Here is a 19307-nt window from a genome sequence, read left to right as displayed (position 1 = left end):
CATGTTTACATGGCTCTAATTCAAAACCACCATGGATTAAAATGTCAGTTACTGAACATGTATTGCTTTGAAAAAGCAAATCTCTGTGCTTTTGGTTCACAGAGAGTGTTGCAGGATTTTTGTCAGTGTGGCAAGAGCTTAGCATACTTCATTTGCCACAGAGGAATCAAGAGTGTTCTGTCCAAGTTGATAATTGAAAAGTGAGATTGTGTTTCTTTTTTTTTTTTTTTCATACTTTGTTCTCAACAAATCCCGAGGAGAATAGAAATTTGAAATGAGCATTCATCTTAGTCACAGGGCATTTCTGTAGTACTTTACTGAAATCTATGAAAATAGCTTTAATCTTAGACAAAAGCTCTGGAAAATGTGGCTTGCATTTGGGGACCTCTGTTTCCATACTGGCGCTCACTGTGCTGCTCCTGCCACTTATAACCCATCCATCCAGGGCGACCTGAACAAAAGTTTCCGCAAAATGCATTCTTAAAATCTTCTTAAATACCTGTTATTTTCAAGTGTTTTAAAACAGGGATGCGGGTGTAACTCAGTGAAAGAGCACTTTTCTAGCATATGCAAGATCCTGGGTTTCCTTTCCCAACTCCTCAAAAAAGAAGTTTTAGAACAGACAAAAGGCCTTCTAACTCTGAACTGCTCAGTGAAGGATTTTTGACATACAAGAGACCCTCATTGCATGACTTTTCACACACTTCCCCTTGCTAGGTGAGGCAGGTAGTGAGTCTCTGGGACCACATTGATTCAACAATATCTCAAGTAGACATCATGGGCAAACCCTGTGAGGAGGCCCGTTCTTTGTAGAGTCTTCATGAGCGTCCAGATCCCTTTCCTGAGTGTACTAGAGAAGAGACTTTCTGATATACCACTAAGGCAGGCAGGTGCTCCCAAGTGCAGGAAAATACAAGGTCAAGTAGAGATAAACAACCCACCTTTGTCTTTACAGTTTTGTTTACAGCCCTAAGAGTGTAGCATTGTTAGGAATCATAGAGATCATTGTGTGCCAGCTCCACTTCTAGTACATGAAGACGCTTATTCATCAAGGTGACACAACCTTCCCAGCCTAGTAATGGAGCCCGAAGGAGAGCCCAGATGCTCAGATTGGGCCTCCCTCCACCACTTACACTCTCTGCTTCTGTGCATTTCTTCCTGTGTGCTTTTCTCCTTTTTAAATCATTCTTAAAGAGCCTATTGTTTTTATACGGAACTAAATATGGTTTGTATACTTTGAAAGGGGTTGTGGATTTTTTGTTTTGTTTTTTGTTTTTTTAAGAAGAAATGTAAAAGAACATGTACCAGAGACTATATGACTGACAAAGCCTGAAATGTTTACCATCTAGCCCTTTACACACAAGTGTGGGAACTTGCAGCTTAAGTGACTGAAAACATTCCTGCAGAAGCTAAATTTCTCCTTTATACTCAGAGTGTCACGGGTACAATACAGAAGGAATACCGCCGGACTAGAACTCAGATTTTTAGTCTCCTTGTTCTCTGACTTTCAAGTTCAGCTGAATTTCCACACCCCAGGAAACAGAATGACATCTGCACTGCTGAGGTTTGCACTGATGTGCAGTGTCGTGGCTTAGATGAAAAAGCAGTGGGAAGCGTACCAGTTGCCTCCATTTAACTCAGTCCCTGAACTGCCAAAGGACACTCTTCTCTCACTCTCTCTTTCTACCAAGAAGAATTAAGATGACTGATATTAGCCTTTGTATTTCACGGGAGCACATCTCTAGCCTTTGTCCAGAGCCTTCTCTGATACCCTTTGGGTTTTTTGTTTGTTTCTAACCCACAGGTTTGATCATGACCGTGAGTAAACCATGTTATTTTGGAAACCTACTTCTGGGAATTGTAGGCGTGGACGTGAATCTGGCTTACATTCTTGAAGACGTGACATACTACCAAGATTCTTTGGCTTCCTATACTTTTCTCATAGATGACAAAGGTAATTTGCTAAAAGTTAATCATAGGAAGGAAAGGTTTCTTCAGCAACCCAAAGACAATAGTCTGTAGGCATTCTGGTACTTAATAGGATAAAGATGGTATTGAGAGAAAAGCAGTGTGACTGGGATAGCTTATTTGAAGTAGAACACACCACGATGCAGAGGGAATCTACAAACTGCACGTTTATTTCTATGTTCTGTCGAGATGTCACAGTACTTTGCAACATCAGGAAGTTGAATTTGAGGATTGACTCACACATAGGGATGTGATCCTTTAAATCATTTTTGCTTGTATTTTTATCTTTAGATTTACCAGCATGAAGGTTTATGTGGTAGATTAGAATATTTAATGAAATGAAAACCAAATGATTCCTACTTCAATCATATTCTTAATTAGAGAAATTGTTCAGTGATTTAAAATCTCTTTCTATGTTTTAAGAGTTTTACACCAGCATACATAAATCAGGTTCAGTTTTTATTGGACTGATGAGTTACAGGCTGAGAAGCTGAGTCCTGGGCAGCCATCCCAGAGTATCCCATGTCTGAAATCAGCAATCCTCACTTTGATTCCAACCAGAACTTCTAATAGCATGTTCTAATGGTGTGCATTGTGTTTTCTGATTTCAGGGTATACACTTATGCATCCGTCTCTCACTAGGCCATATTTACTATCAGAACCCCCCCTTCATACTGACATTATACATTATGAAAATATCCCCAAGTTTGAGTTGGTTCGGCAAAATATCCTAAGGTAAGAAAAAGGTGAGGGTGGTTGTATTTTTTTTCAGAAAATGGGACCCATCAAGGTCAAATATGACTTGTTTACTATAGCGTATAAGGCAAGTATATAAATCATTTTATTGTCATCAAAAGTATTCTGAGTTATTTTTCCATGAGAATAGTAGCCAAGATTTTATCTGCTGCATATAACAGATAAGATCTCTCAAAACTATTATGTGGGACTATTGTCTTGTAAATAAAATTCTATGTTCATATTGACTTTAATTATAAAATAAGGTACATATTATCTCATTAAAAAATACTTCAGTTGCACCTAACTAGAAAATAACAGCAAAATAAAAGGTTAAGTTGAAGACTAGCTCTACTGTATTTGCCAAAAAATAGCTTGGCAAAGTAACATCATTCCAAGTTGATAGCACAGTCTTAAACAACATTTTCCCTTAAAATAAAAACAGATTGGATGTTTTCCAACTGTGATACATTATTTTGGCAGATGGTAACCTATAGAGAAATAGGTCTTTGTGCTCATTGGTTGAAAATTAATGACTGAGTGATTTGAGACAGGTTAGTCTCTGGAAAGAATTAGAATTGGGGGCAGGGGTAGAGAGTAAGGAATGTTTTTAATGCAGAGCTGACATAATGCTTTTACAGAATTGAAAGTCTCACATTATGTCTTTCAAAAGTGATGAGCTTCATTGCTATTCAGAATCAGGAGGTGGTCATTGACTCACAGCTTCTTCCTTGCCTTTAATTAAGTGCTTAATTTTATCTTTTGCCTCAAGTATTTAATTCTGTTTGGCAACACAGCCTCCCTCTGGGCAGCCAGATTATCGCAGTCCCTGTGAACTCATCCCTGTCTTGGCACATAAACAAGCTGAGAGAGACCGGGAAGGAGGCCTACAATGTTAGCTACGCCTGGAAGATGGTGAGTGGTGGGAAGTCACTTTTGCTTGAAGGGCTACAGGGTACAGCGCTTGTCTTCATGGGGACTCTGGGGGACTTGAGTCAGATAATGGGACTGGTATTTAAAGTGATCGTAGAAAGAAGACATTCCACAGATGTTTTTTATTTTTCCTTTTTTGTTTGTAAAACTAATAATTATTCATGATGAATAAGTCAAACCATATTTTATATGGATATAAAGTAGAAAGTAATCTATGGCCTTTCTTCCTTTATGCCCTTGACCTCCCATTCCCCATATGTAACCACGTAGATTAATTTCCAGAAAATTTGTATATGTATATGTACACACATAAATGTGTATGTAATGTATATATGTGTGTGTGTGTATGTACACGTTATAATAACTATATAATATTGAGTTATATAGATAGACCAAATTTCATTATACCTGTTAGTTTTCTATCATTTAAACTCAGATTGTGAAAGTTTGAAGTTAATGTCTTCTGACATTCTTCAAGGAAAATAAACATTAGGTTAGAACTCGAATTATTCACATTTAACACAAGGGTACCAAGAGTTACAGTTTAGCTGTAACTCTTGGTACCCTTTCAACTTTCTCTTACTAACCTCATTTAGACACTGGGCCTCAAAGAATCATAGAGAAACAGAATTCAAAACACATTGTCCACTTTACCTGTTTCTCTCCTCCCCTCCCCCTATATACCACAACAATGCTATTGTGAGGCACTAAATTCTGTAACTGACCAAATAGTAGAATTTTCATTGTTATCATTAAATTTTAACTATTAAACTTAAAATGCAGCCATACTTGAGATTTGTTTGGGTGGACGTATCTGAGGCCTAGTCTATTGACTCCACAGAGATCCATTTACTCATCCCTTTAAGAACTACTTATGGAACATTTAATATACACTAAGCATGCACATGAGTGAAGGTCCCTGCCCTTGTAGAGTATCCAGCTCCGTGGTGGGTGCAGGTACACAACACCTGATGGAGTATCCATGTCTGGGACAGAAATGACAGGAAATGAGAGGGAGGAGCCAATATCTTGCAGTGCTGGGGATCCCACCCAGGGCCTGGCTTGCTGGTCAAGTACTCTTCCACTAAGCCACATCCTCAGCCCTTTATTTTTATTTATATTATTTTGGTCTCAAACTTGGGATCCTCCTGCCTCAGCCTCCTGAGTAGCTGGCATTACAGGTATGCACCACCATGCCTCCGTGGTATTACAAATTTGAGGAAGGACAAAATCTATTATTCTCTTGGCCTCATTTTCAGAACTATTTATTTATTGATTTAGAATTATGCAACTACCCTTGTCTTTATGTAAATTTTAAAGACAATTGCTCAATTTTTACATCAGAAAAGGGTGAGCCGGCCACCCTTTCCATTAAATTCTTAATTGAAAAATAAGTTTATATTTGAAATTGGAGACTGTTTACTTCTAGCATATTCCAACTGAAAGCAGCTCAATTACATCCTGGTGGAATATCTGCATTAACAATGGTTGGTGTTATAACAGAAAGAAGGAAATGTAGACATACGTGTGATTTTCTTTGCATAGTAAATAAACCCACCATTAACATTTTGGGCAGAAGTATTATTAGAGACTTTTTTCAGTGATGCCAGTAAATTCTGGCCACTCGCCTTAGGCAGATATAGTCATGCAATCATTTCAGGGAGAAGTTTAGCTTTCTCGGAGTACTAAAATTTTCAAGCAGATCACTGTTAAGTGAAAAATTAGGGAGATAATGAGATTCAAGATAAAAGTGGCTTGCCTGCTTACCCAGTAATAAAGGCAAATATTTTTAAGCTGTCTTCAGTTACTTTGAGGAGGAGGAGAGCAGATGCTCATCTTGTCCTAAGGAATAAAATGGATTCTTCTACTAATAGAATCCAACAGAATTCACTTAGGCTGAGAATAATTGGCTAAACTGCTTAGGATCCATAGATACTCCAGATACTGATGGACTATTTCATTGAATTTATTTAAATATAATTTGAGAGATTATGTTAGCAATGTTGAAGGATCACTCTCTCACTGTGTAACACAGGTCCATCTTTGAGCATATGAGGAGGCTGGCTGTGGTAGCAGTTGACTATTGGAAGGGATGAGAATCTTCACATTCTCGGGTGTGACTTCATAACTTGGATCCCATGTGTTATCTGTGGACAAAATCACTTGCCCGTCATGGAGAGCCCTTCTAGACCCATCCGGGTTCCCTAGCTGTTCTTTTTGTTTGTTTGTTTGGTTGGATTTTTTTTTTTTTTTAGCTAAAAACATGATCAAAAGACCTATATTAAAATGTGCTTTCCTAAGGATGATTTTACAGTGCAACTTTTAGAAGCGTAGGATACCTTTTAGTTTTTCTCTTAGAGAATTAGACCCCATTATAAAATTATCTTCTGGTCATTCTGGTAAGGTTTTTGGTTTTTCGTGGGTTTTTTTTTGGGGGGGGGGTATTTTTTTTATTTTTTATATACATATTTTTTTTTGTCTTGTCTTTGGTTCATTGGAACATACAACATAGGAAAACTTAAAGGATGACTGTGTGAGATAGAGAGGAGAGGAAATAGCGAATGCCGTTTCACAACACACTGTCACTTTCTAATTTGAGGGTTGAAGGAAGAGGATTAAATTTACTAATCTAACTGAATATCTTTGCCAGCAGTACTTGAAAGCAATTCCAGGAAGATGTAAATTGCTTCTGTATTTAAAGATTCTGGAACCATTCTCATAAACCCTAAATTACACTTAACTCTAACCTGCCTAGTTAAAATTTCCTCCTTGATCACTAAGTAAGTCATTTGAGTTGCTTTATAAGGCATTGTCCTTTAGTTCTGACATAGTGGGTCCTCACCCTCTCAGGTATTTATAAGTCATCTTTTAAATAGGCTCTTTCCATCTTCTGTGTAATAGACTTATACAGTAATGCACTGTTTAATGACCCAGACACATTCTGAGAAATGCATCTTTAGGGCTATTTCATCATTGTGCCAACATTATATACTTACACAAACCTAAATGATACAGGTCGATCACCCAACCTGGCCTACTGATGCAATCAAGATATGGAGTGAACAGATGTATGAGGCTGTCACTAGTGTAGCGTGGCATATGTTTTACAGTAAACTATCATCTTATAAGTAGAAGAAATATATTCTTAATAATAAAAATATACTACGGTAAATACATAAATTAGTGACATGGTTGTTTATTATCATTATCAAGTAATATGAAGTGTACAGAATTATACGTGCAACACCTTCTGTATGACGTGCAGCACCGTCAATAGGTTAACACCAGCTTCAGCCCAAACATATGTGACGATACCAGGCATTAGAAATTTTTTAGTTCCATTACAATCTTGTAAGATGTTTGTGGTCAGTGTTGATTGACTTTTGATTCTTTGGTGGACATTCTCCTCATTACATTTTGTTCAAACATGCCTTATTGGAGCAAGGTGAATCTGAAAGCACAACTGTTTCCACCCTTGAACTTAGTACATTAAGCTAAGCTGCCCTGGTCTGAGGTATCGACTTGGGAAGACAGTGCAGGGTGCTGTGGGGGCTGTGCTTCCCATGCGTTTAAGTGGTGATGTTGGCCACCTTCACTCTGGAAGGGACCAAGTGTCACCTGGAAATTGAATGAACTGGATTCTATACTGGCTGCTCCTTGGTCCTTTTTCTTAAAGTTAGCATTCACATTTAGCAGTTCTCAGAATACTTACTGCAAAACTGGTTATGTTTTTTAGCATATTTCCACTGAAATAAAAATGAATGTTGTATTGTGATGCTCTGCTGTAATCTTGTATCCATTAACCTATGTAAGCAAAACGTGGTTAGCAGGTGTCACGGTTTCCAAAGGACTTCTTTGTTATCCTTCCATTAGCTCCATGATATCCTGCCACATATATTAAGATCCCTCAACAGGAAAGGAAAACAGAAATACCTTCTGTTACCTGAAGATATCCTATCTTGATAGCTTCATTCATTCATCAAGTATTTAATGAACACCTTCCAAGTGAAGACAGACAGCCGAGAGCAGACGATAATGTATGCAATGTCCCTGTCCCTGTAGAACCTTCATTTTCTATTTTAGAAATTTTTTTGCTAATTTTTACAGGTACAAGACACTTCCTTTATTCTGTGTATCGTGGTGATTCAGCCGGAAATACCTGTCAAACAACTGAAGAACCTCAACACCGTCCCCAGCAGCAAGCTGCTATACCATCGACTCGATCTGCTGGGCCAGCCTAGTGCTTGCCTTCACTTCAAGCAGCTGGCAACTCTAGGTAACACCCTGGCTTCTCTGCCTCCTGCCTCATCTTGCCCAGAGCAGCTCACTGTAACTATCAGTTTGACTCTCACTGCTCCCCCTTGCTCTACCCAAATAGTGAATGCCTGCAGCGCCAGGTGGTCTGGGGATGACAGACAGTATGAAGAAGACTGAAAGTCTTGCCTGGGGTCAGGTTGCCCAGCAGACACTGAGACAGGATTTTTGTGTGAGTGATTTATACAGGACAAGATCTCAGCAGAAACCAGTGAGAAAGTGAGGGAACAGAACAGAGGAAAGACAAATTGGATATCAGGTGAAATCCCAACCTCCCCCCCACCCATGCCCTAGGTGGCTCTGGAGTGTATACGGCACCACAGGGCTTGCCCAGACTAGACAGGCAGACCCATCTTCACACTTACCTTCAGCTTTCTCTTGTGTTTAGCAGAGAGATTTCATTAGTCCCAAAGGCAGTCAGTACAGGTGTGGGGAGGTATGAGGGGAGGCGGGGTGGGAAAGCAGTAAGAGGGATCCAGAGGAATCAATGGAGCATGCTGATGGTGACTTCCATGATCCCTGTATGCAGAAGAATTTGGAGGAGGCCAAAGAAAATTTACATTTAATAAAACAAAGTCTTGCATTCATCACCTGAGTTGGCCTGGGATAGAGGAACACATTTAGGATTAGCACAGATAAATGATTTTCCCATAAACACAAAAAGTAGAAAAACTGAGATTTTTTACCTTTTTGCCATTGTGTGATCCTGGTTTTCCCTGATATTTTTCCTTATTCTGAAGTCTGCTCTGTCTGAAATTAGTATAGCAACTCTACTTTCTTTTGGTTAGTATTAGTATAATTTATCCTTATTTACCCATTTATTTCTCTAATCTATATGTGCCTTTAAATTTAATGTGAATATATTAAGACATCTTTTATAAATATATCTTTTATTTAAAAAAAAACACCTTTTGTGGTGTTTTTTCAAACTTATGTTTTAACTAATGTATAAAAACATAAAAATTGTGCATATTGAGGGGTACCATGCAATGTTTCATGTATATATATATTTTTTTTTTTAATTTTAAATCATATTAACATATTTAATTCCTCAAATATCTATTATTTCTTTTTGGCTTAACTTTCAAAATACTTCTTCTAGCTTTTCAAAAAGTATAGTACTTTATTATTAAGTATTCATCATCACCCTACTATATAATAGTACACCATAATCTCTTGTTCCTATGTAATTGTAACTTAGTATCCCCTCATTAATCAATCTTCTCCCTTTCTCCCTCCCTACCTCCTATACTCTCCCCATCCTCTATTCTCAACTTCTGTGGAATCAACTCGTTGAGATTAAAAGTTTGTGAGATCATGCCATACTTGTCTTTCTGTGCCAGGCTTATTTCACTTAATATAATGATCTCTAGTTCTGTCTTTATTGTCACACATGACAGGATTTTATTTTTTGTACAGCTACACAGTATTCCATGGTATATATGTACCACATTCTCTTGATGGACACTTAAGTTGTTACCTATCTTGGCTCTTGTGGATAGAGCTATAATTAACATGAGAATTCAAATGTCTCTTTAACAGACTGATTTCACTCCATTTAGATACATACCCAGGCTTAAATGATGGTTCTTATTTAGGTACTTCTCCTTTTAATTTTGTGGGAGACCGCCATAGTGTTTTCATAATGGTTGGACTAATTGACATTACTGTCAACAGTGGGCAAGAGTTCCCCTTTCTTCATGTCCTCGCTAGCACTTGCTATCCTTTGTCTTCTTGATGATAGCCATTCTGGTTTGAACCTGCATTTCCCTGATGATGTCGAGCACTTTTTTATATTTCTGTTGGTCATGCTGAGATTTGACTTCATGTACCTCTGGTCTGCTGTTCTGCAGTATGTCAGACACATCCGAGGCCTTTGTGAGGATATACCATGGGACTCTCATAGTACAGTAAATAGGTATTCTCTTTTTCCCTGTGGAAAATACTTAGGATTCAAAAGACTTAAAAACTAAGAATCATAACTGGCAAACAGAGTTAGAGAGGACATAGGTTGGAAGAGGATTGAGGATAGCCATCCCCACTCTAGATTCCAAATCAGAGCACTAAAGTTTAGATTCCTCCTTTAAATTCCATTTTAGAAAATTCCTTTTGAACATGAGATCAGAAGAGCAGACTGGACCAAGTGATCTTTTCTATAACACAGTCCACCAATTAGAGCTGGATGTTGGTGAAAGAAGGCTGGGTTGGTTGGTTTGTCTTAATTTGGGTTTTGGGCTTATGGTTGTATTTATATGAAAAGGGTATAATAGTTTTAAGAAATGCTTGACTGAAAAGGTAATGTGGACATGACTCTTCCAAGTTCTGAGTCAGTTAGCTAAATTCTATTGCTGGTAAAAATGATCTGAAATTTGGGATAGTACAGTGCAGCAGTTTTCTCGGTAAGAAAGATGTTTGTGCCTAGATCTTTAAAATTTCCTTTGGATAATCCCTCCTAGCTACCCTTTCCAATCTGGCGGCATTAGCCACATGTAGCTATTAAGCACATAGAATGCGGCTAGTCCAAATCAAGGTATGTGTGAAATGCACACTTAATTTTTTATATGGATTACATGTTAAAATGGTAATAGTTTTGAAAAACTGAATTCCATACATATTTTATTTAAATCAATTTAAATAAAATATGTATGGAATGACTTTTTGCCTTTTTAATATGGTACCTGGAAATTTTTTAAAATTACAATTCTGGATTGTACTGCTTTTCAACTAAATACCACTGCCTTTCCCTGTGCTGTTTCCCAGCAATGTAGAGTTCATCAACTTAAACACTATTCATAAGATTAATTGACTGATCCCAGGTCACATAGGTAGACCTTAGGATCAGTTAGCAATAAAAATGACCCAAGATAATTAAAATACAATAAAAAGGGAGTGAAAAATGTGGGAAATTATGGCAAAGTGACTTCTATCTTATTGCATTGATGAACTAAATATTTTGAGGCAAAGTATCAAATATGTCAGAGCGGCCTTAAGAAGAGTGATAGAAATATAATCTTTTTTGATGCACAAAAAGACAAAGAATTTTTTGAGAGCACATCATCAGAGGTAGTTAAAGCTGCATGCAAGTATTTATATGAGTATATATGTCTACCTCTTTGACATAAAGCTTCGAGTTCTATATCTTGACTCTTTCTCTTCCTTTATGTTCCATCCGTCTTACTGTATCAGCCTTTTCTAAAGAGCCAGTCTCTGTTGCTACATGAAAGGGCCCCTTCCTGGGGTGTCTCTTCTCTTCGCTCAAGTCCCTTCTGCAGCTCTCCTGACTTTGAAGCACGTGTATGCCTTGATACATCTTATATTGTGTTTTTCTTTCACTGTGGTTTTCCTCTATTGTTCTTATTCCTGAGCCTCTGACCAGATCCAAAATTTTTGAGCTTAGGAGCCATCCTCTCTTTCTGGCCATCCTTGCATGGACAGACCACAAGAGTGTCTGCACCTAAATCTAAAGCATGCAGTTGAACAGCCTAGTCTTCGCAATCTTCTATTTTTTTTTTCTCTTTGATTATTTATCATTAATATAGGAACCTCCCAAAATGCCCTAGGAAGACATCATGAGAATTAAATGAGAAGCCACATTGTCTGCAAATGGTAACTTGGACCCATCCTATTGAGGACAACTAACAATCCTGGCTTAAGACATAATCCAAGATTAAAATCTTCTTGAAAAACACTAAAATAGCACATAGTGAGAAATTGCTGAGCCAAAACCTAGGAGAAGATACAAACCCAGAGGAAAGAGCAGCTCTTAAAGCCACTTTAGTGGTGCACATATTTCCCAACCTAGAAGAAAGAGCTGTGAAATGAAATTCTCCTTTATGTAACTTTTTTTTTTTTTTGTATTTATAGATGGATAGAATACCTTTATTTTATTTGTATGTGGTGCTAAGGATTGAACCCAGTGTCTTACACATGCTAGGCAAGTGCTCTCCTACTGAGCTATAGCCCCAGCCCTTTAGGTAGGGCTAGGAAGAGGGATAGAAATCAAATCCAGGGTCCCCAAAAGGTGTAGCCTTTACTAAATGGAACCCAGTCTTTTTTGCCCCCACAGAGATCCAGAAAAGCTGCATCTGTAGCATGAGAGGGGCTGAGAGTCAGGCCTTGCCTTGTGGGATTCCATTGTCTGAGTGGATTGGGAAACTTTAAGCATTACCTTTTGAAAATAAGATAGGGGCTAATGAAATACCAAAGTCACAGTGTCATGCTGGGCCAGTATCCTGGTTCTTTATTGGAACCCTCCCTGCCTCATCTGGTAGCATGGCCCCTGGCAGAATCAAACAACCATCTCCTCTGGAGGAAGACACTCTGATCTTCTAAAACTTCAAGCTCTTCCTCCAAATTAGTGCTGTTTGTTATTGCTTTGTCTTTTTTGTTTTCTCAGTGCTGGCTGTTAAACCCAGGACCTTGCACATGCTAGGCAAGCACTCTCTGACTAAGCTATATCCTCAGCCCTGAATTAGTTTTTTAAAATAATGCCCAGCACAGTCAAAGATTACTAGGCTATGAAGAACCAGACACCATGTGTGACTACTAACAAAAGGTTTAGGAGATGACCCACAAATATAAATGAAATAGGTCAAAAACGGTAAGAGCTGGGGATGTAGCTCAGTGGTAGAGCACTTGCCCAGCATGCAAAAGGCCCTTGGTTCTCTCCCCAGGTCAGAAAAAGAGAGATGATAAGACTGAACCTTAGAAAATCCCAAGGGTTTCAAGTTTTTGTTTCATACTGTAACTCATTGCAAGGATTTTTGTCTTAAATAAGGAACTGTGCCTTTCCTGTAAGTATCAATAATTAAATATGTGTACATTGACTGTTCTATTTCTACAGCTCTTGTTTATATCAAATTTGGCTGTACCATCTGTGAGAATAACTTCTTAATTTGATTCCTGCATTTTTCTACTATGTCATCTTTCCTTCTTCCTAAATAATAATGCTGCTGTGAATAATAATGGCAAGCACTTACCAAGCACTTGCCCAGTGCCAAACACTGTTCTGTGTGGTTTACCTTATTGTCTCCTTTGCTTTACAGCTATTAACTCATTTAGTTCTCACTCTAAGTATAGAATTGATGCTCCTATTTATCTTCCCTTCACAGATGAGAAAAATGTTACCTGGATCACAACCTTTTCAGCGTTGTGGCATCACATAGCCAGGAAATGGTGGAGCCCAGATCCAGTGTAGTCTGGCTCCATGTCATACACAGTGGCCTCCTTCCTAATAAATACAAAATGCTATACGTAGATCTGAGGTGCATTTAAGACTTTCCACCTGCAGCTCCTGAGCTTATTTGTGCATGTACCTGTTCTGATCACTCTTAGGACCGTAAGCTCCCTGAAGGGAGAGAATGTGGCTTTTCCCTTCTTTGCCGCTCTCAGAGTCAAGCTCTTTGTTGCCTTATGGAAGACGTTAAGCCACCGTAGCAGACGGATTGGCAGAGCCTGAGCGATGCTTTTGTTCGGGCCTGAGATGAAGTCCTGTGTTCTCAGGCCTGCTTTGTTTGCTTCTCTTTCAGAGAGTCCAACTGTCATGCTGTCTGCTGGCAGCTTCTCCTCCCCCTACGAACACCTCAGCCAGCCAGAGACAAAGCGCATGGTGGAGCATTACACAGCCTATCTCAGTGACAACACCCGCCTCATTGCTAACCCGGGGCTCAAAGTGAGTGTTGGCGTGGGGCCCCGTTCCTGGCGTTCCTGGCGCACCCCTCTACGGGCCCAGGAGGGAGTGCTGGCAGTGACCCTTTGAAGTGTGAAGCCTAGCTTTGCATCTGGGCCTCTCTCTCGGCTGGAGAGCCAGAAAGGCGGAGTGGGTGGCCCAGGGGAGGCTGGTCAGGGATGACCCTTTTGATGGATTAAGAAGCCCTGTGGGCCACATGAAGAATCTGTCTCAGGTCTCAGATGCACTGGGGGTTTCCAGGGTCGGGGTAGGGGGTGTGTGATTAAGAGACCAGTGAGACTTTCCCACCCCCACTTTCCCAGGGGAAAGAAGTGAAGTGCCCCTGCTGTCTGTCAAGATAAATATGACACTCGGAAGAGCAAAGATTTGGAGCAGAGGAGGCTGTTGGTGTATGGGTCTTTAATGCTACATCCCAAGATTTTTCCTCTAAAACTCAGAATGCCTAGCTGGGGTGAACACCGAGTAGTCACCCATCCCCTGACTAGATTTCTGTAAGCTTTTGTTTTTGCCAAGTTTGGCTGCATCCGTCTGCTGTGGAAAGATTTTTAAGAAGTAATTGGGTTTGGCTTCTCTGCGAGAGAGCCTTGGGAAGCCCTGCCAGCGGCCCACGCTCTTTTCATGTGAGTTTTAAAGGAGCCCTGCTATGCCTTCCTTTGTTTTCCCAGTTCTCTGTCAGAAATGAAGTAATGGCTACCAGCCACGTCACAGATGAATGGATGACACAAATGGAAATGAGTAGCCTGAACACTTACATTGTCCGCCGTTACATAGCAACGCCCAATGGCGTCCTCAGAATTTATCCTGGTTCCCTCATGGACAAAGCATTTGATCCCACTAGGAGACAGTGGTGAGTTCGAGGGGCCTCCATTGTCAGCACCGACCCCCCCACCCCATCCTGGAGAGACATGATAAGTACACACAATAAAGCAACTTCAGGCAATCACATTAAAGAAGACACTTTGGAGGGTGGGGGAGAAATTGTCTTTGAATGGTTTTCTTAACGTAGCATCACAACTTCATGTCTTCTGTCTGCCTATAATGTTTCTATCTCCTCAGTGAAGTCCTGAGGCTGACATGCTCTGGACTTGGCCATTTCAACACCTCATATTTGTTTAATTCCTACCTTGTGCGCAGCGTGTGGGCATGCTGCATTTTTACCACACACCTTTATGGCATCCAGTTACAGCTCATGTATGACCTGTGGAAAATGAACACACACCAATTCAGACACTTTCTTTTATTTCTGGGCTTTGCTTTCACTTAGATTTTCAAAAGCAAAAGCTAGCCAGGTGTGCCACAGCAGAGAGCAATGTGGGCATAGAACAGAACTTACCTCACACTGGATAGCCACCGAGCCATTCATGAGTCAATCAGCTCTTTGTACTGCCTGTGCCCACCCTTAACAATCCTGGATCCATTTTCATGTGCAGTTGATTCTACTTTTTTCATTAACTTCTTTTCTATTTTAGTCTCTAAAACATCTATACTATGGATCTTAGTAAAAGTTCAGCTATATACTGCCTTCAGTTCAACTATATATTGTGCTTTCCCACAGCAACCAAGAAAGACCATACTTTGACTGGTACCTGAATGATGCCTTAAAATTTATAGGAGACAGATTTTCAGAATTTCAGATTCTCTGAAACTTAATGTAACAATCGGACATAAAAACTGAGAATCCTTTTGAATTTTAATGTAACATAAGCACAAATTTTTAGTAGTAGACTTTTTTAGACTTGCAGGTTCACTTTTCTTTGAAATTGACCAAGTAGTTGTTCATACCTAAAATAACATGACTTTCTTTGGGCTCCATTAGGTATCTCCATGCTGTTGCTAATCCAGGATTGATTTCTTTGACTGGCCCTTACCTAGACGTTGGAGGAGCTGGCTATGTTGTGACAATCAGTCACACAATTCATTCATCCAGGTAATATTTTAATTAATTTTTTAGTCCTTTCTTAAAATCCATCAAGGATATTTTTAAAATTCAAGTAGAATAGGAGACAATTCAAATAGTGGCAAAAGCATGACCTTTGAAGTGAGGCAAGCTGGAATTTGAATATCTTCTCCAGCTGTGTCACCTTGGATTGCCCAAGCTTCCCCCTGACATCTGTAAAATGGGGCTAGTTCCCCCCTCATGAGGTTAACACCTCAGTTAAGTTGATGAAAAGCTCTCAGCCCTGTTCTTGGCAGCCATGGTGATGTCTATGAAAAAGAAAAGGACGTTAGAGTCAATAGAGCAGTTTGTAGAAATGCCACTTTTACACTGGTTAAATGTCAGCAGGAGCATTACAGCTTTCACTGCCAGCGTGTTCTCCAAGCAAAGGAACATTTTTTTAATGAAAAAAGAAGCTAGGACATCAAATTTATTACCTCTTGTATTTGGATCTAACTCTTTAGAGTAATATGAGTCTTTTGTTTTGTTTTGTTTTTTCACTTGTCCTTGAAACTGTCTCTTGAAAAATAAAATGGCTCTTTGAAAATTGATTTTCCCAGAATGCTACATGATGTCAATATCACTATAGATATATTTAGATTGCTTTATAGATCCTGCAGTTTGAGGCTTCAATATTTGAGCTACAAATGTCAGTAAAACATTGGGTGGAGAGGCAAGTCACACACATTGTTTTAATCCGTTCATTATACAAATAACTGCTTCCCCACAGCAACCAAGAAAGACCATATTTTGACTGGTACCTGTAATGATGCCTTAAAATTTATAGGAGACAGATTTTTTTTTTTTTTTGCTTAATTTATGCTTTTCACTGGCGCTCATTATCTATAAAATGATAGATATTCAGTAGAATTCCTCTAATGCAGATTCACTAGGAGTAGGAACTGAAAAGCAATGTGGTGTGGAATTTCCATATCATGGCCTGGGTCTCAGTGAGAAGCAGAGCCTTGCAGCTAGCCAGATGTTGGTTCTTTTGTAGGGCACAGTATCTATTTGACTCTGTCAACTGCTCCCATAACATAATATTTCACATATAAACAAGTAAGCACTTGTTTATTTAGAACAGATCCCTAAGTGTTTCTGGTAACAGACTAGGTGTATTTGGGGCATACACCTATAAGTATCAGACTAGTGAAACCTTTCATCCTTCCCATATATTCCAATTGATGGGGGAGAAGTGAGCAAATTCTGTTTCTTTAAGAGGACATCATACACCTTGGTCTTTGATTAGAATAAAATAGGCCAGAGCTGGGCTCTTTAAGGTGCTGTTACAGTGAGAAGAATTAAAATCCAGGTTTTTGCTCAGTCTTCAGGTGTCCCATTGGCTCCCCCAGTTGGCACCTCTATACCAAGAGCCATTAGCTTTTCCTTCTGTGTGGTGTTCTTTTGGTTGGGAAGGGCGAGGGAGAGACAGTTTGGATGCTTGTATCTGTGTATATGCATGTTTTGTGGGGGAGATCTGGATGAATAGAAGAATTTTGATTTGGTTGATATACAAACATGTATGATGTCTGTCCAAATGAAGCATGATGGAAATCTGATGAATTTTCAAATTAGAAAAGCCTGGGTTCAAATACCCCTTCTAGTTACTTTTATAATGTATGCTTAACCTATATTAAGTTCAATGAGAGAAATGGCCATTTAATCCTGGATTCTGTCCACCAAGTCCCTAAATGAATAAGTATCTGCTTTTGCCCAGCAAAATATGCAGTCCATATTTCTCACCATTTGAATATTTTCCTTAGCTGAGTGTGATTTTACTATTTAAAGCTGTGTGTTTTTTATTCAATGTAGTTTAGATTGCAAGTCAGCTTCTGGTGCTCAAAGCAACACTGGCTTTGTAGATCTATTGATAGATGGGCTTTGCAAAGGTACAAAAAGTAATGCAGTGATTTGGGCCTCCTGTGTCAATTTGAGAACCAAATTCAAACTTTTTTGCCTTTGTTTCCTCACCTAGGAAAGAGGAATATCAGGAACTATTTCAACTAATTATTTTAAGAATTAAATAACATGTAACATATATAAAGCTCTTAAAATAGTATTGGTTCATGGTAAGGACTCAACAAATCTCACTTTCATTATTATTATGTTCCATAACCTCTTTGAGCCTCATGTAAAACAGATATAATAATGCCCATATTGAAGTGATGCAATGAGAACTGTAGGTAATGCAAGTAAAATGCTTAGCACTGTACTTGACAATGATAAGTCCTCCCAAATGGCAGCTATTTTTATTATAATACTATTCGTCCTTTAAATTTGCCACATTTTAACAGGTCAAAAGAAAGAGCTTTAGCTAATAATCAGCTTGTTGTGAATTACTCCTATTCACCCTTGGTTTTCAGAAGTGGTGTGGCTGAGAGTTAGGTGAGGGGTTTTCTAATTCAACACTCAGTTGTCAGTTACTCACAGTAGCTCCGTTGCAGTTCTTCTATAAGCATGCTCAAGGGACTAAGAATGTAGCTTTGCATTCTTGGAGAATGATAATGCTGCTAGAGATGAAATACAGTCATTGATTTAGGGACTGGTCACGTGTATTTTGGGGCAGTGAAAAGCTCATACAAGCATTGTGAACAGCCTAGTCTGTTGTGCTTAGAAATGTAGGTTTGGTTGGATTTTTTTCCATGAAATTCCTTATGAGTTGCTATGGTAACAGTATATTTAATCTGAAATGCAGGTAAAGATATGAATCCAGACATAGAATGGCATAGATAGGCAAGATGCATGCTGTTACGTCATATTGATCATATTGGAGCAGATAGTAATCATACAGAGAAAGTTTAAAAATAAGATCAATTTATCCCAAAACATCCCACATTCACAATCCCACATCTCCCCAAGCTTCAGTGTTCCTAAACTGGTAATGCTTCATAAGATTGCTATGAGAAATAACTAAGGTTTCTGTTCGGTATTTTCTGTATAAAGAAATCACACAGGGGTGGGGTTATAGCTCAGTGGTATTATGCTTGCCTAGAACGTGAGAGGAAATGATTCTGCTTTCAGCACCACATAAAAATAAATAAATAAATAAAACAAAGTTATTGTATCCATCTACAACTAAAATTTTTAAAAAAGAAAAGAAATAAGACCAGTAGATGGTGATAAATGATAGATTCTTAAAAGCCCCGTTCTGGGTAAACCCTGAAAATTCTAATCAGAAGAGTGCAAGAGGGTCAGGGGACCCAGGCCCCTCCAATTAAAAAAACCAGATGAGAAGTCCACACTTCTGATATTATCTAGCAATTTCTTAAAGTGTATTTTCTCTGAAAGAGAAATAAGTTCATTCTCAACCCAGGTCTGAGGGCTTAAACTCACAATTTTGTTTTCTTCTGAGTAACTCCTCCTTATGGGGTGTTTTTCCGTCAGGCAGCTCGCTAAGCACTACAAATGCGCTCTCTTATGGAGTCTCAGTAACAGATTTATGAAGCAGGTCCAGTTAGGCCTCCATTTTCAGATGAGAGAACCGAAGTGTAGAAAGTCTCAGTAGCATCCCAGGAGTCACCTAAACAGAAACCATCAGGACCAGGATTTGACTTCCTGTGTACTTAAAAAGTTAGCACCATGTCATGCTGCTCAACTTTCTCTTCCACAGCTCTCCTCCTTCTGAAAATAACTTTGTAGAACGGAGAAAGCACTGGTGGATGAACCAAGAGAGTCTAGTTCTTAAATATAATCTGTGCTTTGAATAGAGTCATCCTTAGTATTGTGGAAAGA

The 19307-nt window shown here is 39.0% G+C and overlaps 1 protein-coding gene across 1 annotated transcript in view; it reads left to right on the top strand.

The window, feature by feature from the left end:
• Cachd1 (cache domain containing 1) overlaps nt 1–19307 on the top strand; it is a 203978-nt gene that overhangs the window by 164035 nt on the left and 20636 nt on the right. Inside the window, exons 10-16 of the mRNA XM_076862327.2 lie at nt 1805–1954; nt 2580–2703; nt 3501–3618; nt 7744–7912; nt 13479–13621; nt 14305–14486; nt 15456–15566. Coding sequence (XP_076718442.2) covers nt 1805–1954; nt 2580–2703; nt 3501–3618; nt 7744–7912; nt 13479–13621; nt 14305–14486; nt 15456–15566 — 997 coding nt within the window. The remainder of the gene's footprint in view (nt 1–1804; nt 1955–2579; nt 2704–3500; nt 3619–7743; nt 7913–13478; nt 13622–14304; nt 14487–15455; nt 15567–19307) is intronic.

Source organism: Callospermophilus lateralis, chromosome 7 (genome assembly GCF_048772815.1).
Source record: "Callospermophilus lateralis isolate mCalLat2 chromosome 7, mCalLat2.hap1, whole genome shotgun sequence".
NCBI lineage: Eukaryota > Metazoa > Chordata > Mammalia > Rodentia > Sciuridae > Callospermophilus > Callospermophilus lateralis.
This window is presented reverse-complemented; position numbering and strand designations above follow the sequence as displayed.